At 39.4% G+C, this 25,106-nt stretch overlaps 1 protein-coding gene across 1 annotated transcript in view; it reads right to left on the bottom strand.

Moving 5' to 3' along the window:
- Nucleotides 1-25,106, bottom strand: part of PCNX2 (pecanex 2) — a 242,250-nt gene that overhangs the window by 3,692 nt on the left and 213,452 nt on the right. Inside the window, exons 28-32 of the mRNA XM_050949217.1 lie at nucleotides 24,049-24,152; nucleotides 10,789-10,933; nucleotides 8,795-9,025; nucleotides 8,087-8,361; nucleotides 6,624-6,808 (exon numbers count right to left, since the gene is read on the bottom strand). Of these exons, the coding sequence (XP_050805174.1) occupies nucleotides 6,624-6,808; nucleotides 8,087-8,361; nucleotides 8,795-9,025; nucleotides 10,789-10,933; nucleotides 24,049-24,152 (940 nt within the window). The remainder of the gene's footprint in view (nucleotides 1-6,623; nucleotides 6,809-8,086; nucleotides 8,362-8,794; nucleotides 9,026-10,788; nucleotides 10,934-24,048; nucleotides 24,153-25,106) is intronic.

Genomic DNA, 25,106 nt, shown 5'->3' with positions numbered 1-25,106 from the left:
AATAATAATAAACCCCACCCACAAACCACTGAACACACCAGATACCTGCTTGTGGACACAATCAAGTCCGCAGATCACAGACAGCAGGTTGGCACGCACAGCAGGCACCTAATATGCTTGATGCTTCTCTGTATCGATTCTATGTCAAACTCACACAGAGCGCCTGTTCATTTGACTGCAACCTTCACCTTCCATAGCCAGGAAACCCAAAATGTTAACATACGCTGGTACTTTAATGTCATAGCTGTTATTGGGGGGTTAAAAAGTATTAATATTTTTGAAAAAACAGCAAATCTGTAAGACCTAATGATGCAGGCATGAATTTTGCCTTTCAGGAATTCCTAGGTTGTTGATCTTTTTCCCCCAGTGCATGAAATAGGAAATGGGGGAAGCAAAGGTGCTGAAGTTCTATTATAAGCAGCCAATTCCTTCAAAAACTGACATTTCTCAGCTGTAAAGCAACATAAATCCTAAACGGACAATTCTCTATAAATCTGATTGCTTGCTGAATTCAGGAATAATTTCAATGAAATTAATATAATAACCCAACATCAAAGATATTACTATTACTCAGCTCTTTTATAGCTCTCAAAGTGCTTTTCAAAGAATAGTATCATTATCCCCATTTTACAGATGCTGCGGCACAGAGAAGTTACATAGCTTGGCGCAGAGCCGGGAATAGAAACCAGATCTTGTGACTCAGTCAGTGTCCAATCCGCTGGCTGGCAGCTCATCTCTTTTCCCTATATAAACTGGCAGTAACATGATGGAATCAGCTTAGCTGGAAGAAAGTCTAGTTGGCCTGGCAAGTAGTGAGCAATTTTCCATACCATTTACAACACCACATTATTTTTACTTTTATACTCAGAACGATAAGAAGTACACTTTCAACAACTGCATACTGGGCAGTGGCCCCTGTAATAAAAGCCTCAAGACTCCCACTAAAGCCAATGGGACCAATGCAGCTAAGCCTCATGCACTGATTCAAAAACGTGCCAATGGATGCTCTGCACTTCAGATGGGATGATTGGGGAGAGTGTTAATGGTAATTAAAGACAGGCCTGAGCTGCCAAGTTTGGATCTAGATGCAGTTCTGACTTTCCCAAAGATCCAAAGTGTTTGAACTCAGGGGTTTTGGTTAAGCCCTATTTCTAGGTCACTTGCTTATTTTAATGTTATCTTCTTAAAATATAAAGGACAGATATGAATTAAGAACAGAGAGGCTGTGATTTGTGAGTTCCGCCAAATATGTACAAACATCTGTTCATGATTTAAACTGCCAAGCTGACCGCTGTCCAAAAATATTCTATATTCAGCCCAAATTCAGCAGTTACAGTGCTGTGTAGTAGACCACCCATATCTACACATAAATAGCACAGCCCCTGAAAACACTTTGGAAACAAAGGCTGTTCTATATACTATACTGTACTGTAAAGTAAAGACACTTTTTTTGGTGCACCCACCGTATTTTCATGCTTCTGATTTTCCTCATTTTTATGTAGGGTTGTTAATTGCATTTTGAAGACTGAATGGCACCAGCCAGTAAAGTGAAATATTAAATTAAGAAACATGAAATACAGTTGTTTCATAAATTGTAAGGCCAGAAGGGACCATTGTGATCATGTGGTCTGACCTTCTGTATAACACCGGCCTTAGAACGTCCCTGAATTAATTCCCGTTTGGATGTTTTCCTAAAAGATGTGCTCTAGTTCAAACTTGATTGAAAAACTTCCAGTGATGGAGAATCCCCCATAACCCTTGGTAAGTTATTCCAATGGTTAAATATAATCACTTTAAAAACGTGTCCCTTATTTCTAATCTGAATTTGTCTAGCTCCAGCTTCCAGCCATTGGCTCTTGTTTGCAAGAGCCTCTTTTTTCAAATTTCTGTTCCCCATGCAGTTATTTGTAAACTAATCAAGTCTGTTAAGGCATGTTTTCCAATCCTTTAATTATTCACTTGGTTCTTCTCTGAACCCTCCAATTTATCAACATCCTCCTTGAATTGTAGACCTCAGAACAGGACACAGTATTCCAGTAGCAATCACGTCAGTGCCAAATACAGAGGTAATATAACTTCTCTACTCTAGTCTCATTTATACATCCAAGGATCACATCTGTCTATTTGGCCACAGCATTACATTGGGAGCACACGTTGAACTGATTATCTACCATGATCTCAAAATCCATTTCAGCGTCACCGCTTCCCAGGATAGCATCCCTCACATTCTTTGTTCCTTGATGTGTGACTTTACATTTGGCCTTATGAAAATCCAACAAGGGCACCCACTCTCAGGCTTCCCCAGCCATTGCCTTTCTTGGATGAAGACCCAGGTCTCAGTTCCTTCCGACAGGGGTATTTCCAGGCTGCACAGTTCCCTGCCTTCACTATGTTATTCGCAGCAGAGAGGCTGCCCAAGCACACGTGCTTGCTTTCTCTTCAGTGATTAATAACAAAGTGATTTTCAACAGTTATTTGTAACATATGACTTTTCCTATGCAAGGCTATTTTATTCTTAAGGCAAAAAGCATTAAAACAATACTAAAAACCTATATGCACGCTAATAAGTTTACCAGATACCATCACAACTCTAATGTGGACTCTGGCAGGAGCAGTCCTTCAATCCCCACCCATGGGGTGTGATGACGAGTCAGCTCAGAACAAGCACCCAGTCTTATGGGGCCTCAGCCCTTCCAACTCAATCCTAAGGATAGGGGATCCCCTAAACCAGGAGTCTGTTTGCTCGATCAGGAAGAAGGCCACAAAACAGTTTAAAAGCTGGCTATTTATCTAAAAGTCCTTTCTTTGTCTATTGGTCCCTGGAGAATCTAGTTTGAAGTAGTATACGTGTAAGTCTCCGGAGGGCCGGGAGGTATCGTTAAAGGGCAGATAACCAGAGGAATTACATTAGCATCACCCACCTACCAGAGAAGGTACGTACAATGCCACAATAACACATACACAATTGCTTTTTTAATACAATGGACTCCAAAGGTATTAAACCTAAATCAATAATTTAATCCAATAAAATTCATTCAGGATATTGTAGATAATTGTCAGTCTGTCACAGTACCAAGTCAAATGCCTGACAAAAGTTTAAGTATACCACATGTGACAAAGTTCCTCCTCTACCTTGGTGGGTCCTGTGCTTATAGACGGATTTGCTCGCCTCACAGATTCACCCTGTGGGTCGGGAAACAGCCCAGAGATCTTCCCCTCTGATAGAAGCCACAGGCCAGGTCAATTCCTCCTGTGTTTGATTAGGAGTTGGGAGGTTTGGGGGGAACCCAGGCCCACCCTCTGCTCTGGGTTTCAGCCCAGGGCCCTGTGGACTGCAGCCGTCTAGAGTGCCTCCTGGTACAGTTGCGCAACAGTTACAACTCCCTGGGCTACTTCCCCATGGTCTCCTCCCAACACCTGCTTTGTCCTCACCACCGGACCTTCCTCCTGATGTCTGATAACACTTGTACTTCTCAGTCCTCCAGCAGAATGTCTACTCACTCTCAACTTCTTGTTACACACACACACACACACACACACACACACACACACACACACACACACACACACACACACTCACTCACTCACACTCTCTCTCTCTCTCTCTCTCTCTCCCCCCCCCCCCCCCCCGCCCGGTTCCCCTTGGCCTGACTGGAGTGAGCCCTTTTATAGCATCAGAGGGGCCTTAATTAGAGTCAGGTGCTTAACAGCCTCACCTGACCCGTAGCAGGTTAATTGGAATCAGGTGTTCTCATTAGTCTGGAGCAGCCCCTGCTCTGGTCACTCAGGGAACAGAAAACTGCTTATCCAGTGGCCAGTAGATCTCCCTTCTACTACTCTGCTGTTACCAGCTGGCCTGTGTCTATCACATACATCAACACTATTACCTTTATCAACCAGACTTGTAATCTCATCCAAAAAAATATCAAGTTAGTTTGACAAGATCGATTTTCCTTATACCCATGTTGACTGGCATTCATTATATTACCCACCTTCAATTCTTTATTCATCAAGTCTCAAATCAGCTGTTCAATTATTATGCCAAGATTGATGCCCTGCTGCCAAGCTTATAATTACCTGGGCCGTCTTGTTTACCCTTTTAAATTATTGGCACAATATTAGCTTTTTTCGAGTCCCCTGGAACTTCTAAGTGAAAATCAACATTAGGATCCAGAGAGCTTCTCAACCAGCTCTTTTAAAAGTAAGTTAACTGAACCTGTTGAATTAAAAAATGTCAAACCAGAGCTGCTTCTTAACATTCTCCTTGGTTACTTTTGGAATGGAAACTATTTCATCATCAACAGCATCTTCATCATCATCATACATTATCTGGCTTTTTCTCAAATACAGTGCAGAAATGGATTTAACACTTCTGCCTTTTCTGCATTATTATTGATGATTCTACCATTTCCATTTGGTAATGGACTAATACCATTGATAGGATTCCTGTCATTCCTAATATAATTTTAAAAAACTCCTCCTTGTCCTTAACTGTAGCTTCTGATTTATATTACTTTCATCTTCCCCTTTGTTGCATGTGTTATATATAATTTTTTAAATGATTTTTATAGCTGTTTTCATTTCTCCTCTCAGACAGGTTGGTTTTTAACAATGTAGCCTTTTATCACTATTGTGGCTTTTTGGGCATCTAGCAAAAATGTTCTTAAACAGTTCCCAGTTATCTTTCATTATCATTTGAGCCCCTCGGGGTCATTATTTTACAATTAAGCTTACCTTTCTGATTACGGCACTGTCAAATTGTAAAAGTGCACATGGGGATTTTGCTCCAACACAGGAATCAAAAGCAGCAGTTGTAAACTTACAATATAATTTATATTCAGGGCAAGATTCTCTACGCCTTGTTCATTATTTTTAAGGTAAGAGCCAACAGATATAACAAGAAATGAACAAGTATCCTGTTCCTAGTTCTCTGCCTCAATTTATAACCTATAGCGTAACTGTGGTGTACAGTCAATTAACTCAACCTTTCAGCAAGTTCTGAGCCCTCAGAGATGTGATGAGTATGACTTATTTTACATCAGTATTTCCAGTGAGCAGGCAGCTAGCCCTGCCTTATAGATCATCACAAATCTAAAATAGTTTTTGGCTCACAATATAAGTTCAACGCATGCTTTTGTTCATAAGTGATGAGGACATGAATTACTTCATATCAGAATGACTGGCCAGGTCTAAATGTTGGTTTTTTTCTGATGAGTACTGTATTTATATAATGGAAGCTACACTAGAGAAACAACTCCACGTGCATTAGTGATCAGGAAACCCTCTTGCTCATATAATCAGGACATTTTGTTTGCTTTCCCCAATGTCTCCCATTTAGCAATTTAGTTAAGAGTTTGGCACAATTTAAGGGTTAGAGTTCTCAATAAACAGTCAAGGGATAGGGCTCACTGAATTCACTTTTTAACTACTTCCCATCTGTGTTTGAATTTCCACCATTACAAAAAGCATCTCCTGGGCCAGAGATCTAGCATTCAGTAGTTTGTCAGTGGGGACTCAGGTAACTTCGATAGCCATTCTGCTTGTCCTATGCCCTCCCAATGACCCTCCCCTGGAAGAATAAGTCAGAAGGTCACCTCCTAAACATGCCTGCTTAATAATTTGCTTGGAAATTAGGGAAGTTGAGATCTCTATTTCTTAAATTAGGATTTCCAGTGGATATTTCTTTTGTTCTCATTCTGGCCCCTTTGCACTGCTCAGATGTCACAAAGGTGCCAGAATCTGATCATAGCTAACCAGAAGAGAATACTCCGAGTGAAGGGGAACCCTCTGTATAAACAGGGGAACTGACTCCTGTGCTCATTTGCACTACTAGTATATGAGGTAAGTTGGAGGTAGGAAGGGGGTGTGGCTAATATCATATGGTCCCTTAAGATGTGGACTGGTTCCCAGGATCAGGGAGCTGTAACCCTAACCAGCTCCTTAACACACCTCTCCTCTAATCCTCTACACTGAGTGGATCTTAGACACAGAGGTGAACCTGGCCCATGTTGTCACTTACGATTTTTTAAAAACTTTTCAAAACACTGTATTTGGTATGAAGTGTAATAATTTGGCAAGATTCTGGGCAGCTTCACCATCTTTGCCATGCTCACACATCCCATCCAGCTCATCAATAAGTTAGCCCATTACTCTGGAATTAGTTTCAGAGCAAAGAAACTCTTTTTCACTTTGGTTAATTTTTGTGAACATTCAAACTCAATTCAGCTCCAGCAACCACATTCCTCCCTGTCCCCTGCTGTCTTCCTCTCTTTGATAATGTGATATCAACCATGAGAAGGTGAAGAGTGGACTGTGTGTGCTGTCCTCAGCTTTACCAGAGCACGTAAATATAGGAGTGACCTAATAAATGTAAAATTTGGTGAGCTGAGAGCTGTGAAGCTTTTCTGAGGCCAGAATCACCAGCAGATATAGTAATTTGAATCACAGTTTATACAGTTTGACTCCACAGAATCTAGAAATTTAGATGGTTGTTCCTCTAAGTACTTGAATGCATCATGTCATAAAGCTATAAAATAAAACACCAAACACCCCAGTCACATTTTCCCTGAGGAACAACAAGCCTAAACAGACTGTTAATAGAGCCCATGTTTTGGTATACCTACCTGCATACTGATGGGAATCTTGTGAAGGAGGCTGCATCTGGGGTGTTCCACTTCTTGTGTGTTGTGAGCTACTACTCTGGCTTGAATTACTTGCGGAATTGTTTCTGGATGAAGACCCACCTCCACTATCCACCTCTTCAATGTTGTTTCCACTGTTGTGACTGGCATGACAGTCCTTCCGCATTCTGTTTGTGAGATGAGACGTACTCTCAAGTTATGTTGCTTATTAGAATTTGTGCGGCCAACATTAGATAAACTCACAGTACAAGTGAATAGCTGTGTTCCGACCAGCCCTCTAGATGTATTCAACAGGCGAACACCAGAGCTCTGACAGTTTTGAAGACAGTAATTATATTACATTATAGTTTAATATTAGAGGTGGATAATTTGGTTTAGTCAAAATAAAAAGCAACATAAAACACCATTCATCGCCCAAACCAAATCTGTCTTAGTAGTTGGCCTTGGAGCCCTGAAACCAATCCAATGTCAAATTGGTCCCAAAAGGTGAATCTTTATATGAGGCAGCCAAGTGGCAGGCTCTTCTCTCCCAAATCTCATATGCTCTGGGAATAAAGTGCACTCTGGGAGATTAATATACAAAGGAAACCCCAGAGTGCAGGTTAGAGCAAACAGAGCTGCAGTGATGAGTCAAGCAAACCAGGGTCCTGTCCCTTCTCTACAGCCATGAAAGGAATGGAGTGGATGGCAGGTCAAATGCACTATTCCTGCATGAAAAGTGCTTACAGAGTGAAAAAAGAAAGATGCGAGATACAGAATTAATGGGGGAGAGAGAGAGAGCTATTGGGATGATATATCCTGGAAGTTGGGGCCTGATGGTGGAGATTCAATAAAAGGTTAGACTGTGTAATACTGTCTGATTTTGCATTGTCTGGTCTTGCAACTTTGACAAGTGACAAAGTTTCATAGTGGTATACTTTGATTGGATATCCTGCAAAAATTTGCAGTATTTGGTAACATATGCAAGCTATATCTTTTCGTATTTTTTGTTATTTGTTCCTTTATGAAAATTACACAAAAAATAAAAAAAAGGTTAGGTGTATTTTGGATAAATATCAGAACTTGGGAATGCCTGTCTGACCCAAACTGCCAAAGTTTAGAGCGTAACACCTATATTCATGTTTCAACACGTTCAGAGTCACTGCAATGTGGAAAACTTATATTGCTATTTACAAAAAATAAAAGATAAAATGCCTTGGAATCATTTTTATTTTGAGAAATCATTCTTTTCTGAATAAGATCATTGCCAATAAGGCTAAGTAGTATGATGATGCTGCTGTCTGGCTGACAGAGGACTATACTTGAATGTCATTAATGGAGTTCAGAGTTTTCTTTCCACAGTAATTGGGAAGCTATTCTATATATTTCTTAATAGAAAATAACATGATTGCAGACTTCCTCCCCCGCATATCATAATACAGGCTGAATATTGTCTAACCACCTACCTTAACCACTTGGATCTGAACCATGTTTTAATGTTGTCCAAACTGATAGGTCCACCCCAGATGTTCATCAGCTGGCTGTGTGTCCCTATGTAAGATGTGGTTAATGGGGAAACATACATTGGATATCCCAGTGGCTGATCACATGAAGAGTTAATCAAGTTCCTCAAGACTTGTTTATTGTTCTGGATACTACCTCGCTCTGGATTACGATTGCGCAAAAAAATTAGCTCCTGTTGCTGCCCAGCCCAAAGCCCTCTGACACATTCCTTGTTTACCTGCAGTTAAATAGAAAAATATGGACCATTTGAAAATGTTTTCAATTAAAAAAAAATACTACGATGGTGTATAATCCAAATAGAACCATACTTTGTATTTACATAGTATCTTTTATCAACAAGTCTCAAAAAATTTTACAAATATTACTCAAATAAGCTTGAATTTTTATTTCAGACGAGTAAACAGAAGGACAGGAAATTTAACTGAATTGATCCTGGCCACACAGTATGTCAGGAATAGAACCCAGGAGTCCTGGCTCCCAGTCGCCTGCCCCAACAGCCTGATCAACCTCCCTCTCTTAGCTAAACCTGCTTACTCAACAATGGTATCCAGGTCCCAAGAATTCACCAAGTGAAGATTGCCCGTTTGTGTAGTGCCCTGGACACCGATGAAATAATACAAATCTGAAATTTAGAAAGATGTCTTTGGTACCTTGATAACTTTGAAGCTCAGGTAGCTTTTGTGGAGCATAATAACTTTATATTCATCTGTCCCTTCATCCACTATATGTCTCAAGGTGAGCAGCTCTTCTCTGTTAGAGAGTACAGCTCTGCGCCAGGCAGGGTCACCCTCATGACAAATTACAATCTTTTCTTCAAAAGATTGGATTGCCTCATACAGAACTGCAGGGTCCTCATACTCATCTGGACAGGTGAACTGGTCCTGGTATTAAATGAAATGAATATTACTATGGTCAGACAGTTCCACAAAAAGAGAACAGCTATTGAAGATAAACTAGTTCCCGCTTTCATTGAAGTCAATGACAAAGAACTGTTGACTTCAGTTGGAACAGGTTTGTGTCTATAAAGGCTACCTTAGAGATAACACAGGCTAAGGGTGGGGATTGGATGAGGGAAAAGGAACAGAACCATTAACACCCTAGTACTATAGAAGGCTACATGAAGAAAATGTTTGTATGATTACAACTAACCCACAGAGTATCCAGCCTCTTTACTGGATAGACACAAAGAATGGCAGTTTAACCACTTTAAGAAAAAAGGATGGAATTGAAATAGATAGACCTGCAAGTTCTTTCATGTAGGATGTGACTGAAATAGAACAACCTGTGAAATGTTGTACTTTAGGTGGAACTCCATCATTGATTTTATATATATATAAACCTACAAAGCTGAATAACACCTGGAGATATCACATTATTGTGCTGGTTCTTTATCTGATACACAGTAATATTACCACTGTTAATGTAAGGAGACAATGTCAATGAAGTGTGGGAGTTCATATGCTTTATATAGCAATGTTTATAGCTGTTTTAAAAGCAAAAAAGATTTGTTCCTGTCTACGACATCATTAAATTAATAGTCCCTTATAATTTATCAGCATCACAACCCCCCCTCATCTCTCTCCAGAATGTCCTTTTAAACTTTTAGTGTCCCTTTGATCTCTAGGCTAACAGCCTTGGGAAAACATATGTGTAACTATGAGATGGAGCCTGCAACTAGGCCACTCTTTGGATTGCCCCTGCACAAGTGTTTGTTGCAGGGTTGCTTATCTGTAGCCACTGGGGGTGCATTCCTGTTTGTTTTTCCAACAGCTCCCTAGCAAGCTAAATCAATACATCCATACCGGAAAGTCTAATAACCCAATATATCTAGGCAGTAATTCACTGACCCAGTTGCATCCAGTCTTCAGAAAATTGTTATTGGCCAGTATTCTTAGATTATTACATAGCAACTCCACCATCCGCTACATTCACAACATGTAGAGACAATGCTATCAATTAAATAACACATTATATAGAACAAAAACTACTGTATGGTTAGTTTACATGAACCATAATCTGTTCTGAGTTATAGAGATGTAAATCTCGAGTAACTGCAATGACCTCAATGGAGACACTCCAGGTTTACATCTGTGTAACTGAGATCAAAATGTGGCCCCATTGTCTACATGTTCAGAAACCTCATAGCACAGTCAATGAAACAACTGTGCCATTTGACTGATAAGAAGCGTCTTAAACCTTCCAAACAATTTCCCCCTCAACTACATTTTTAAAAGGCAACAATATCAAGTCATTTGTTTGTTAGCACATAAACGGTTAATAAAATAGCAATCAAATCAGTTTAATTTTAAAAAAAATATAGGAATGAATCTTGTAGTTCTTGTGCAGCTAAAACTTTGATTGAAGTCAATGGGAGTTTTATCTCCATGAAGATCAAGGACTCTGGAATATAAATGATTTAAAATTGTGTGTGTGTGGGGGGGAGACAAAGAAAAAAAGATCAAATGGTGAAATATACATGAAACAAATATAATCACGTGCTAAGCTTTTCTATTTTTGTCAAGCAAGTTATTCAGAAGAAAGCCACAACTACAACCTTCCTCTCTCATTTTATTTTGGACCAATTTCAGAGCATTCCTGCATTTCCTTAAGAAAACATGTATAATAGTAATGGTGAAAAACCTGCCTGATGTAGCTTCAGGGACATTCTGACTGCTGGAGCGACCACCTTATGCAACAGATCCATGTCTGCAAACACCCATTCATCTTTTGCTGTAATTCGAAAGTCTCCTTTGAACAGAGCATGGAGTCCATAAAGAAAGGAATCTAAACTGTAAAATAACAACATTAGTTATTCCCAGAACAACAGTTCCATGTTGAACCAATCATTGCAAATAGTTTTCCATTTTCACAAGTTACAGGAGTTGATAGCGTCCCTGAAAAAGTGAGAAATGCTACATGTAGTTCTGTTTAGAAACTGTGGTTCAACTTTAACTATTTTCTCCTGCAGCTTGCACAGTAAATGAGTGACTACAAAATGAGAGTAAATTGGATTGTAACTACTAAACAAGTGTGGCTACTTACTAGTAAGGTTTTTAAATATATCTTGGCTGATCATCTGACCTACACCTAAGAGAAGAGTCCCATTGATACCAGTGGGTCTACTTGCATGAATAAACATTGCAAGATTGGGCTCCTTATTTGCTGACCTTTAAAATGCATCTAGTGCCATTAATTTTAGTAGTTTGCACTGGCAACGCACAGAAGTTTAGATATAGATACGCAGATGCCAACACAGCTGCAGAAAACACTTTCAATGAAGCCTGAAACCTGCCTGGTTTAGGGTTTCATTACAAACCTGAAAGTTAAACCAGGCATGCTGTAAAGTGTATTAAGATTCATGAACGTTTCAAGGAAACCAAGGAACAGTTTTGAGCAAACGTTGGGGTGTTTTGCATTGAAATAATAAAAACAACACTGTTCGGTGAGGTTTTGATAAGAAGCCAGTTGGAACTTGGTGCTTCTGACTGAGCTTGGTTTGGAGGTTTTGAGTTTGCTTGAGCTTGACATACTCAAAGCAAGATACACAAGGTGCAAATTCAGGAGATCAAAACCAAAGAAAATGTTTGCACAGACACCTGGGAGGCAAAACTACTAAGTTCAGCTCTAATGCTTATCTGAGACCAAAAGCTTCCCAGGACTATAACAGATGTTTACAAAAAGTTTGTATTTTTAATGAAAATGACTTAAATCGCAGTCCTAAAACTATTCAGAAGAAGCAGGCCATGATGTTCAAGAAAATAGAATTAGACCTTGGGACATCTGTTACAAACCCACAGGACATTGTTTAATCTACCTGACATGATTTTATTCACTTTTACAAGAGTGAAGTTTTTTACATTTTAAAGACTCTTAGGAGAAAAGCAATAAGATCTTAGAGATTTCCATTACCATCCAGGCTTTCTCCAGAGAATGTGTGAGCTCTTCACTTAATTGAGTTTTTGTAATTATTTTAGGAGAAGGAGGAGGGGAGGGAGGAAGTAATTCTCTTTCCAAGGGAGAGAACAGGGAGATTAGGAAACTGCCTGGTCTATCTTCAGCTGCAATACATTTCTAATTTTGGTCTTAGTGGGTAGCATGTTTAAAAAATTGTAATAGAAGGATATAGGCTATTACCAGCTGCATACCAATTTTCTCTTTAAAGATGCTGTGTAATAAAAACCAGCTATCAGTATGAACTGAAGCCATACTGCACATAGACTGAAAGGCAGAGACCGATGTCACTGCAGGGAATGTTATAAATATAGGCAAGCCCCTCTGAGTTCTTAATTTACTTATGGTTATTAGTATTTAATAACACAGGGTGGGATTTTTTCAAAAGGGCCCAAGTGAATTAGACACCTAACTCCTTTTGACTTTCAATCAATCTCACCCAGAGATTGGAAAATGCTAACATCCTGGTTTGTACCTGGGAAATCAGTATAAGGAACCAGTTTAGAAAACAGATTAATATGTATATCTAGTCTAGTGAAACACATGTTTCATAATGAGTCATTCTCACTTAAAACTGGATAGAAGAAGTCCTGCTGCCTCACCCAAGTCACACATTTGACGAAACATCCAGCATACAACTGAATCCTCACATGGAGAAATTGCTATTGTATTTAAATCCTTTTTATTGGGATAAAAATTAAGAAAAAGCTACTAATAATGAGATTCTATAGTGCAGTTTTTCTAAGTCAAGAACACTAAATCTGCAGCACGCAGTTGTCTGGGATGGGAGGAGAGTAGGCAGCACAGTGAACTGGTTTTTCATTTCTAGAGATTCAAATCCAATTCTTAGAATCACAGCTAATGAAGAGTTTGCATTCTCAACAAAGACCCTTATGGACATTTGTGCATGTTACACAATCTGGTGTGAGTGGCAACACCTGCTAAAGAAAGGTCCAGGATTAGAATGGCTGTGGATGTAGCAAGTAAGAATTCAACTGAATCAGCAGAGTGGTGAGTGGAAAGCTTACGCAGCACCTGTTCTCACTGTGCCTGGATTTAGAAAGAACTGTCAACCACACATTGTGATGTATACTAAATTCACCCACCAAAATTTCCTAAGAACCAGTATTGCTACTGCAAAGGAGATTCATATCAGGAACAAAACAGTAGTGATCAGAATCTAAAGGGCAATTACATTAAATATTATATATCATCAAAACATAGGGCTGGAAGGGACCTCAGGAGGTCATCTAGTCCAGTTTCCCATGCTGAGATAGGATTAAATACACTTAGACTACCCTGATGGATGTTTGTGTCTATTTATCATCCCTGACAGATTATACATGTCTCCTGAGACAACGGGATGAATTTATTCTATAAAAAAACCAAAAAATAAAAACAATTTAAACAAGTTTTTTCTTATGCTGATCATAATTAGATGTGAGTACATCCTTCCTTTAGTTGGACACAGTCTCAATTCATCACTTCCATGTACTATATATTTATTAGTCAACACAACATGCAGCCATTGTTATTTCTCGTGTTAACATGCTCTGTGTATTGAAGAGTCACATGAGATTATCATGAAGCAATAGCCAAGTTCTTTGATTTCTGGCCTCTCTCAGGGCTGGGTTTTGTTTCTTGGCCCAGTTTTAACATACGCATTTTAGTATCTCTGTTGTAGTTATTAGCTCACACCAAACCCACTTGGCTACAATAAACTTCCATGCCAAAGAAAGTACATTTACTAAATGGAGATGTAAGTGCTACATATGGCACGGTTTCTAAACCTATTAGGTAAAAGCATTAAAAACTGATGTCAATTAAATTAAAGACTATTCTAGAGAATTATAAGAAGATACTTAGGACTGAACTGTCCCTTAAAGTATGCCGGTGAGGAGGGGATTAAGAGACAGGATAATCTGCCATGATGGCCCCATAATTATCAGAGGCAGGGCAACCAAGCCAAAGTAGAATTGTCCTTCTTCTCTCTGAGTCCAGGGCAGCCATTCTACATAAACAATGGTTGTGTGTGCCCACACTACTTTTTTTCCTGAAAAATGCCTTAATGTTGCTAACACTGGATCTTCTGCACTAATGGTAGCAATTGTAGGAAAGGAAGTGTAGACAGGGCTCTGGACAGCCACCAGCATTTTAACCAATGTAGTCATATTCTACTCAGAAGAAGTCTGTATGGCATGGTGGTAAAAAAAGATTCTTGTCTAGATTAGTGGTACCACTATTGAGATGGAAGAAATGTTGGGACATTCCTCAACCTAAAAGCCTATTATAGATGAGACCCTGGGTTTACTGGGTGGGGATGTAGTGAGCCAAAGGAGGACAAAACTTTGTTCCTCTGGTAAACCCATTTCTGACAGCCATTTTAGAGGGAGTCATTGCTCCTCATTAGATACCATAGCGTTGGGTAGTATATTAAAACCTAAGCTAGTTCTAACTCCCACTCTGAACATTCTAACCCCTTAATGGTTAGGGGAACACAAGCACAGGCAGGGAGGCAATCAGCGGCCCATACTGGCTCCTCAGCCAGCCGTGATGGTGAGGGCAGGTGAGAAGCAACAAGGAGGGGCAAGCCCTCCGCATGGGTTGATAACAGAATTTTCCATTGATCCTCAATGGGGCCCAGTGTCTACTTATGGATTCTTCAGACTTCTAACAAGAATGAGGCTAGAGAGAGACAGGGAGACAGAGAGTTTAGGATTTCTCTGAGTAAGATATTGACTCTGGTTTCACCCATTATGTTGCTGGAGTAATTGTTTACTGGAACCTGAGACTCCTTGCTTCCTTGAGAATTCTACATATTGGTGATGAGAGACCAGTTGGTAAAAATATTTGAGAAAGAGAGCAAGCCCCAATAAATATATCACACTGAAACCTTAGAAACTCTGCTTCCTCAAGAACTCAGAATCCATGTCGTTCACAGATTATTCCCAATGTGCTCTTTGCAAAGCCACAATACCACCCCACAGATGAGACAATAGCTAAGAAACACCAGAGAGGAAGCCACATGAACTTTCCCTAGTAAGTTTACTTTTCCTGTAATCTTGTTGCAGCAGGCGATGCTTTAGCCCTAGATTTATATGAGGATTTTTATCCCCCTGCGTGAGAGAGAGCTTCCCTTAAAGTTTACAATGATCTGTATGTCTTAGCTGACACTAGGAATATCTTTTCTGCTGTGCTACACATGCTTCTTTGAATCAGCTGCATTGGATATTTTGGATCCTAAAATATTATTAGCTAAGGGCTTACTTTGCTTCAGTGAGTATATGTAACTCCTATTTGCATACATGAGAATTATCCACAAACATCTATCATAGAATACACACATCCTACAGATTTTAGACAAAGCCTTTGAGGATTAATTTACTTCACAGTTTCAACAACAGTAAAAGTTATAATGGTGAATATTCAACAATTCTGTCCCTTTACTTTCTGGAACCTCAAAATTTCATACTAGGCACATTTGAAAAAAAGAAATCTACATGTATTATCATTAGACAATATATTTTATCAACAGGGACTTAATATTTATTTGGTAGTATCACAGACAGTGTTATAAAAACATCATGGGCCAGATTCGTCCATCATTTATACAAATGCAACTCCTATTTATGCCAATGGGAATATATACAAATGTAACTGATAGCAAAATATGTGCCCCTTATTCTGTTCTGTTTAGTCTAACAACATTATCCTACCCTTCCTTCACTTGTCTTCTGCACAAGACCTGCCACTGTCCTTTAGGATAATCTAATTTAAAGCCTCAAGAGAAAGTAGATTAAATTGAGAGAAATCACAATGACTACATGCACTAAAAGAAATTTAGGGCTGAACTCTTCCCCTGCACCAGTCCGAAGCTCGAGCATAGCAAAGATAGGTGTGCTGACAGTGAGCTGATCATGGCTTCCTGATTCTGCTCTGTTCATCCTTGGCAGACAAATCCACAGAGGGGCTGCTTTAATCTACATGTAATATCTGTAAAGGCATAGTGGAGTCTTGCTTCATTGTGCCTCCCCTACCTCTTTCCCCCTCATGATAGGCAGTGCAGCCCTGATGGGGAAGGAGGCAGTGGTGGTGACTGATCATGGAGCAGAGCTAGCTGCCTTCACCAGCTTTACTGGAGCCATAGATTCCCCTGCACAGAGGAATTCTCCAGGGGGAATCTTCAGCTGGCTGGAATAATGCAGCACAAAGTGAATTCTGCAGACCTGAGAATCCATTCCTCAAAGTTCCTGGAACTCAGTTAGTTTCAGGGCTATCTCATTTCTTATTTTCTGCATTACAAAATACTGTTGTTTTCCTTAACCTTCAGCAGATATCTGGTCCTCACATCTCCTCTCATGCTCTAAAACAATGACATGTGGGGACTCTTTACTGGAACATATTGACATATCTGGAATTTTTCCAGAGTCTAAATTTATATTAAAGATTCTAAAATGTAGCTTTTTTTTCTCTTTGAAGGATTAATGAACATATTTCTTTATTTTTTTAACTCTCATACACAAAACCTCCTACACTAAATGAAAAATGACATTTACACCTGAATAAACTAGTGGTAATATGATGTTATTCTTCAAGTCACCCTGCTGAAATGTGCAAGATGTTGCCTAATTACAATTGAAAAGCATATGTGATTTGCATAGCAATATTCTGCTTCCTTAATGAGTAAATTCATTGTGTAATCTAGTATCAATGCTGGGGTTGTAATGACATTTACATGAACAGACACGCTGAAAAATTATTTACATACGTTATATAAGAAGATTTAAAACCTTGGTTTACAGAATAACATTTACTGATTAATAGATTAGACAAAAACATGTGTAAATGAGTGTAAATTGATAGTTTACATACACTTTGTAAACTTCCATTTTGATGTGTGTGCGTGCAGCTCAACACAGCTTTTTGAACATGACTTTGGCAATATACATTAGCATCACAGATTCTCTGCTGATTCATTCACCTCTGTCAGAATGCTGCACCTCCTCCCATGAGATCTACTGAATAGAAATAGCTAGCACTCTACAATCCTGACTACCTGTTACATCTCAGGTTTTCCTAATGGGAATTCATAGAGAACCTCTAGGAAGTATGTAGACAGAAGGGGAAGATTTTACTGTATTATCATATAGCACAATGGAAAGTACAAGTAGTGGTCCAAGGTTACTTCTGAAGACCCTACCTATGATTATATCTAAGTCAAAGAAAACCCATACATAATCTTTTAGCATTTGGACATGACAGAGAATGTTTTAGTGGTCCTGAAAGCCAGGGACGGCTCTAGGCATTTTGCCGCCCCAAACACAGCACACAGGCTGCCTTCAGTGGCTTGCCTGCGGAGGGTCCGCTGGTCCCGCGGCTTTGGCGGACCTCCCACAGGCGTTCCTGCAGGAGGTCCGGCGAAGCCGTGGGACCAGCCGACCCTCCGCAGGCATGCTGCCGAAGGCAGCCTGCCTGCCGCCCTTGCGACGACTGCCAGAGCGCCCCTAGTGGCTTGCCGCCCCAAGCACGCACTTGGCGTGCTGGTGCTTGGAGCCGCCCCTACTGACCGCTTATAAATTGGGGCTAAGTCCTTTTACTTATCTGATAGGCCACTAACACACATCTTGGTCTACGTTTACCAACTACTACCCATTTGAACAGAAACTGTGCACCAAACCCAAACTAATTTAAAAAATAAAAAAACCATTAATCCAATAAGATCCACAATATGCTTTGACGTCCTTCCATGGAAAGGTGCTGAATTTTTGCCTTTTCCACTGGCAAAGAATTTATCTGTGTCCTCCAGTATCAAATGCATACTTGTCTTACCTACTCTTCCCTCAGTTTATTTTAATACAGCACTGCAATACAGTCCAAGTCCTCAACATCGTTTCTCTGAGTAGACAAAAAGTCTCAACACTAATAAAATGCCAGTATAATTTGGGTATATTACGATATGAGTTCCACTGAATTCTGGCTTCTTTGTGTTCCTAACAACTTGTGACACTGTTTCAGATGGTAAACATGATAAATATGACAAGAACTATGCTTGCTGCAGAAGATAATGGATCTGTAGTTTTCTTTGTTGGTTAACAGCCTTGATGTCAACAGGGAAATATTCTCACCTTGGTACCAGTTAGCATTGTTTTTCTCAGGGTCCCTATAACAGCCATATAAACTTTATTCTGACCTTTTTCTTCAGTTCATCTCTATGTGCTTCTGATTAAAAAGGACCCTCAAAGACAGATATATACTTATTTCACCATGGCCCTATGACATATGTTCCAGATGAGTCACTCCATAGCCTGGACTCTCGTAGTAGGCGTCATTGTTTAAAAAATCTATTCTGAAAGATTCTGTTTATTATAAGATTTGTGAACTAAAAAGATAGGCTAAGCGACAGGCTTCTAGGGAAGTGCCTTGTGAGGTGGTAGCAAAGAAGATATTGCCCGAACTATCTTAAGTCTCACTTTAAGCCTTTTTTTTTTGTTAACACATACCCTTGCAAGGTACTATTGTCCACAACACTGGTCAGCCCATCAGTACAATATTACTAAAATGAAAGACACAAACTTAATTGGAGGTGCCAAAATATCTATAAGAGGAAAACAAAATCATCATGGTACTGATATAGTTGTACAAACCACATGGCCACTCCATATCTCATGTATATGTTTCTCCCACCTCCCAAGAAAGGTATTGTTAAGTATGAAGTAGGCTCAGGAAAAGAGACATCCAATTAGCTGGTAATGCTTCTATGTGTGCGGGAATCTATAACCTACCTCCAGTGGTCACAATTAAAATTTGTACAAAAGTCTTTGCAGGTAATTAACCTTACCTGCAATATTCTCTCTATATTAAACTTAGGGAAGACTGAGATAAAATTATCTATTTGCAGTAGCAAAGATATTATTGGCAGCCACTCCATTTATCTACTAACCATCCAGGCTGATTAAATGTAGTTGCCTTTTCTATAGTACTGATGCACGGTAATGGAGATTTCAGTCCCTGAGGGTAACAGCTTTTAGGCAGCTTTACTGGTATCTATATATGCATTTCTAATGCCCTCATCACTGTGGTATATCTTTGGTAGGCACAGACCAAGACTGCTTTAATATTTTCCCTGAAAATCTCGTCAGTACACATCAGTTTTTCCACAAAGTCCGCATATTCTAAAATTAGATTCGCAGAGAAAACAGTGTAACTTCAGGAGAGACTGGAATATTGCTCGCTTACTAAAAATCACACTAATTTGAGTGGTTAAAAGTGAAAAGAAAAAAAGTCAACCCCATTCAAAATAAAGTTAAAACAGCAAGGAAGCATGCAGCTGTTAATAGAGACGAGATAAAGAAACCTCTGAAGAAAGCAGAGAAAAGCAACACACTGAGAAATAAGCAATGTGGGCCATGAATGTTTTGAGTTACTGGCTCAAAGAGGAAGACATAAAAGCAGACTTTATAGACATCTCAAATAAAGATGAGAAAGCTATAACAAATATTTAAAGGATTGCTTTATCTTGAGAAGGGACAGGCTTACCACATAAAATGCTTTCAAAGTAATAGAAGTTGGTGGTGTGCTCATTCTTCCTTAAGCATTCAAATAAGACAAACACACTCTAAGCAGAGTGGCTGGGGAGGATTGGACCTAGTCTACTCACAATTTTTATATCAATATAACTATGTCAATCAGAAATGTGCTTTTTTGCTTTTTTAAATAGCCTTACCGATACAGTCCCCAGGGAGCACGCTATTATACAGGAATAAAAGCACTTTCTACTCCTTCCCATATGGGAATAAGCTTTACCAGATAAGCATTTTTCTACCCATCTAACCTCATTCACACTAGAGAGTTGTACCATCTCTAACTAAGGGTATGGCTACACTTGAAATTTCAAAACGCTGCCGTGTGGTCGGAGCGCCAGGGCTGGGAAAGACCTCTCCCAGTGCTGCACGTACTCCACATCCTCTATGGGTGTAACTTGCAGCGTTGGGAGCCACACTCCCAGCGCTGCGGCACTGTTTACACTGAGGCTTTACAGCGCTGTATCTTGCAGCGCTCAGGGGTGTGTTTTTTCACACCCCTGAGCGCGAAAGTTGCAGCGCTGTAAAGTGCCAGTGTAGCCAAGGCCTATACCTGTATAGTTAAAGCAGTATCATTTGTGCGGCTAGACAGGACCTTAGTCCCATTTTTTATTTGAATGGAAGCACTTTGACGTCTCTGTCTCCCACTTCAAAATGTGCTCAAAGGTGAGAAGGTATATGCTGTAACTAAGGCCCTTCATTTTCAGTTTTTATTTTATTTTATTTTTCCCAGGAATTTATGAGTGTTTATTACCACCACAATAAAAACGGGAAAATCAGAATAAAAAACTATTAATAATTTTTCTGGGTAAACATTGGGGATTATTTTGGTGGCTGGAATGACAGGGGAAATAAAGTATTCAGTAGATTATTGCTTTGAATTCCATTTATCAATGTGGTTTGCTGCAGAACTAAAGTGGAACTCAAAGCACAGTGCCACCTCTAAGTTTAAGAAAACAATATATCTCTAATCCCCAAATAAAACTTTTCATTTGAATAAAGAGTTTACTGTTGTAAACTTAGAACTATTAGCCTAGAAATATTTACGTTTAATAATTGGGCCATACCATTTACAGCAGGTACAGTGGACTTCATCCTTTTCTCTTGTTTTGTTAAAACTTTCGAATACTTCCTTGTGTTCATAACATATTCTGACATAGATTTTCATTTTCTTCCCATTTATTTTGGCAAATCTTTAAACCATTATCTGCTAGCAGCTTGAAATGTGTATGTGATGGGCACGAGAGTCATCAATACATTCAGATGCGCACGCATTCAGAGCTAGTGTGCGTGCTGCTTGTCTGTTGCGTGTATCTTCTAGACTAGTACAAAGCCTTACTTCAACAGGTAGCTTTGCATATACACACACAGACTAATGTATTATCATAATACATATATCATGTAATGTATTGTATTTTCCTAATAAAACAAGTTATTCTTTATATATGTGAATGATACAAATGTAAGGTGAAAATCAGAAAAAAATGAATAATGCTTTTTGTGAAACCCGGCAATTTTTCAGTAAAAATCTGTTTAAACTGAAAACGAAGGGGCTTAGCTATAACCACTTCCTTTATCATGAGTTAACTTCTTCTTAAACCCTTCAGAACTCTTAGGGCATGTCTACATGAAACACTCAGGAAACTTAAGGTGAAACAACTAAAGGTGTGAAGTTAATTAGCATAAATTTAAGCATGTTAATTCCTGTGCAGCTGTTCTCATTCAGGCCTGAAGTAACTTTAGTTTGCTGTAACTTACTCCTTAGGCTATGTCTATATTGGCAATTGAACGACAAAACTTCTGTCTTTAAGAGGAGTTTAAAAAAAAAAACCCAAAACCTGAAAGACAAAAGTTTTGCCATGACAAGTGCTGGTGTAAACAGCGTGTTGTTGGAAGGAGTGCTCTCCTGCTGAAAAAGCAAATGATGCTCGCTGGGGGAAGACAGCGGCTACACTGTGCGCCTTTTAGCGGCATGGCTGTAGTGACACAGCCATGTCACTAAAAGCATTGTAGTGTAGACATAGCCATGGTTTAATTTCTGCACACTGAACTTCACACCTTTAGTTAATTCATCTTAAAGTGCTCTCTAGACATAGCCTGAGGGTTAGTCTACAGAAGAGTTTTTGGTCATACTGTAATTTGAGCTAATTGATTGCCAATTAGCACAAATCAACTGTAAATGTTAGTGTAGATATTCAGAAAAAAAACTTGTGAATTATAATAGGCTTTCCATAAATGTTTGTTCCTCATTGTGGTTCACCCTGTCACAAGTCTTGGTGAACCACAAGCAGAAATACATATTGTAGAGGGTCTACAGTAGACTTTACAACCATGCTAGTTACCTTGAGTTAATTAGCAATTGCCACAGAATTCCTGTGTGACCTGGTCAAGTAATTGAGCCTCTCTGTGCCTCAGTTCCCCATCTGTAAAATGGGGATAATAGCACTGCCCACCTCACAGAGCAGTTGTAAGGAAAAATACATTAAAGGCTGTGAGACACTCAGATACTACGGCGATGGGGGCAGAAAAGTACTGCAAAATAGACAGAATTAGATCAAGTTACAGGACAAACATGCTAGTGTAGATATACCCTTATATTAGTACCACCAGCTCCAATGACTGTCATTATTTAATGTGTCAATTTGTTTCAGCACCAACCTTTTGCCTTTGTCTTGCTACCCAGAGGCCTTATCTGCCCAGACCATCACAAGTTGTAATAATGTCTTGTTTGTATTCCAGTAGAGCCTAGGGGCCCCAGACAACGGTCAGGGCCTTGATGTGATAGGCACTACACAGACAGAAGTATACAGACAGTCCTTGTCTCAGACAGCTTATTATCTAAGTTTATGCAGTGCTGTTGTAGCCATGTCAGTCCCGGGAGATTAGAGAGACAAGGTGGGTAAGGTAATATCTTTTATTGGACCAACTTCTCTTGGTGAGAGTATGTTTCCTAGACCTGAAGAAGAGGTCTGTGTGAGCTTGAAAGCTTGTGCCTCTCCCGAACACAACTTAGTCCAATAAAAGCTATTACCTCACCCACCTTCTCGCTTTACATTTCTAATAGGATTCAACAAGTGGACAAAAACAGACCAATGGGGAGGATGAGATAACAGCAGAATGAACTTGGTGCACATCATCAGTAGTCTCAGCTTAAAAAGAATTTCTAGAGCATACTGTTTGCCTACAACCTGCTACCCAACAGTTAGTCCTGAACCTGCGATACCAAGTAGTCATTGCCCTAATGCTGAATTTACTCTAAATGAGAAATTTTTTGGAGCTCTAAGACTAGGATTCCTGAGGGGATGCCTTTCTGCTATTTAGTGATCTCTTACTCACTCCATTTAAATATCTTCTACCTCTAAGAGGTGTAAAGGGTGTGGATCTTTTCTTGTTGTCTCTGTGTCCAGTTAGTCCCCATAAATCCAAGACATTCTTTTAGAAATCAATGATCCTAATACTTTTCCAGGCAATTGTATCAATTTACCAAGCCAACAGTTGGGGGATCCACCACTCTCCTAATCATGCAACACTAGTATTTAAAGCAGAGGCTGTGACTTGTTTCCCTGGGTGAATTCAAATATCCTTGATATGGATAGAATCAGCTCAAATCCCATACTCTGTTGAAGTAGCAATAATTTTATTTATAAAGCACCTTTTTGCTTTCTGAGCTGCTCAGGCAGAACAATAATAATTAAGACACCATAAAATACACACTATCAAGAGCCAAACAAACCAGATTCACTAGTGAAGGTGGAAGATGAAGAGAGTCCTATACCTGGGCCAAGCATAAAGAAAACTAAACATATCTCTCAGAGAGAAGTGTTTTGAAACAACGTATAGAAGTGGAGAAGAATGAGCTGAGTTGCATGCTCTGGAGCTGGATCCTCTCTGAGTCACCACAAAGCTCCATCAAGTCATCCTATTGCACAACAAAAGTGAATACAGCTCTGTTGAACACAGGAAGCCTGCTGATTTATTATTTAGCCTATGAATCCATGTCTCACTGCAACCCTCTACTGACAGGTCAACTGCCAGATCATTTAGCAGTTTCTTGCCCTTTTGGAGATGGCCATCATTGCAGTATCTCATTTCAAGATTCAACCTAAAATGAATAATTACTCTGGATCCTCTGCTGTGTATGATTTTATTTTGTTAAATTAAAAAAAACATAATATTCATTATCGTACATGTTACAGAGACAAAAGGTGGTCAAGGACAGAGTTTAAAATTAATATATGGATGAAATAGCTCTTGTCTCTGATCTAATGACCTTTTAGTTTTCATAATATGTGAAAGAGCCAAACAGCTTCTCATTTTAAGATGAGGAAACTCCTGAATCCCTGGAAAACTTTTACTACATTTCTAGAAATTACCTGATGGCCATATTGTGGGCTGCTGTTCCCAAAGCTCTTCTACCCAGAATACACAGGGCAAAGGAGAGAGTTACTAAAGGAGAATCCTCATCACTATCCAGATGCTGCAAAGGTTTAAGGACAGTGTGTTAGTTCTACATGCAACCTTATAAAAAAGTGTTATGACAATCCTATAACTAAAATAGATCAATGCATGACTAAATTCATAAGACTTATGCTGTCATGTAACTATACCCAAACAAAGCACTCTGCTGTGCAATTAAACAGAATAGGAAGGATGACCATCATGACCGAGGGTCTGCTGCTAAACAAATGAAAGCTTATTTAGTGTAACAGCTGGAAACAAGAAGTTTTAATATGAGTTGGATCCCAGGGTTGGTGCTTTAGTGATCAGAGTCTTGGAAAGAGGTTGATGAGCATCACTGAGGAGGGAATACATCTGTTTCCACATGGGAAGCAGGATGTGTCTGAAATCCATACCCTGTGTTCAGATCTTAGAAGCACAATCTGACTCTGAGAAGATCTGCAGGATTGGGCCTTTAGTGACTGACATCATCAGTTATATCAATGATGACAATGCCATCACATTTTGACAAGTGGTCAAACCATTTCCTTTACATTCACCACCTCAGCAGACCCTTTTCTACAACTCTTCCAAAAAGCTTGATGTCAAACACAAGGGAAATTACATAACAGGAGTTTAAAATTTTGTTCTGTTTCAGTCCATACATTGATGAATTCTTCTTGTTGCCCTTACCCTGTTCCTGAAACTGAGGCAAACATTTTGCAACTCTCTCTATAAAGTACACCAATGTTCAGAGCTGTACAATGCAGTTCTATTTTATACAGCATCTTCAACACAAACTGTTTCACAACACGTTTCACAGTATTAAAAATACAAGAGAGATGCAAATTGCAGAGAAGAGTTGTGTAGAGACATTAGGTAGGGTTTCCAAGGCCACCAAGAGGATTTGGATGCCCAGGTCCCATGAACTTTAATGGAAACTGCATTACAAATCCATAAGTTTTGAAAATCTCAACAACTGTATGAAAAAATA

Source organism: Gopherus flavomarginatus, chromosome 4, assembly GCF_025201925.1.
Source record: "Gopherus flavomarginatus isolate rGopFla2 chromosome 4, rGopFla2.mat.asm, whole genome shotgun sequence".
NCBI lineage: Eukaryota > Metazoa > Chordata > Testudines > Testudinidae > Gopherus > Gopherus flavomarginatus.
Note: the sequence above shows the minus strand (reverse complement) of the source record. Positions and strands in the feature narration are given on the sequence as shown.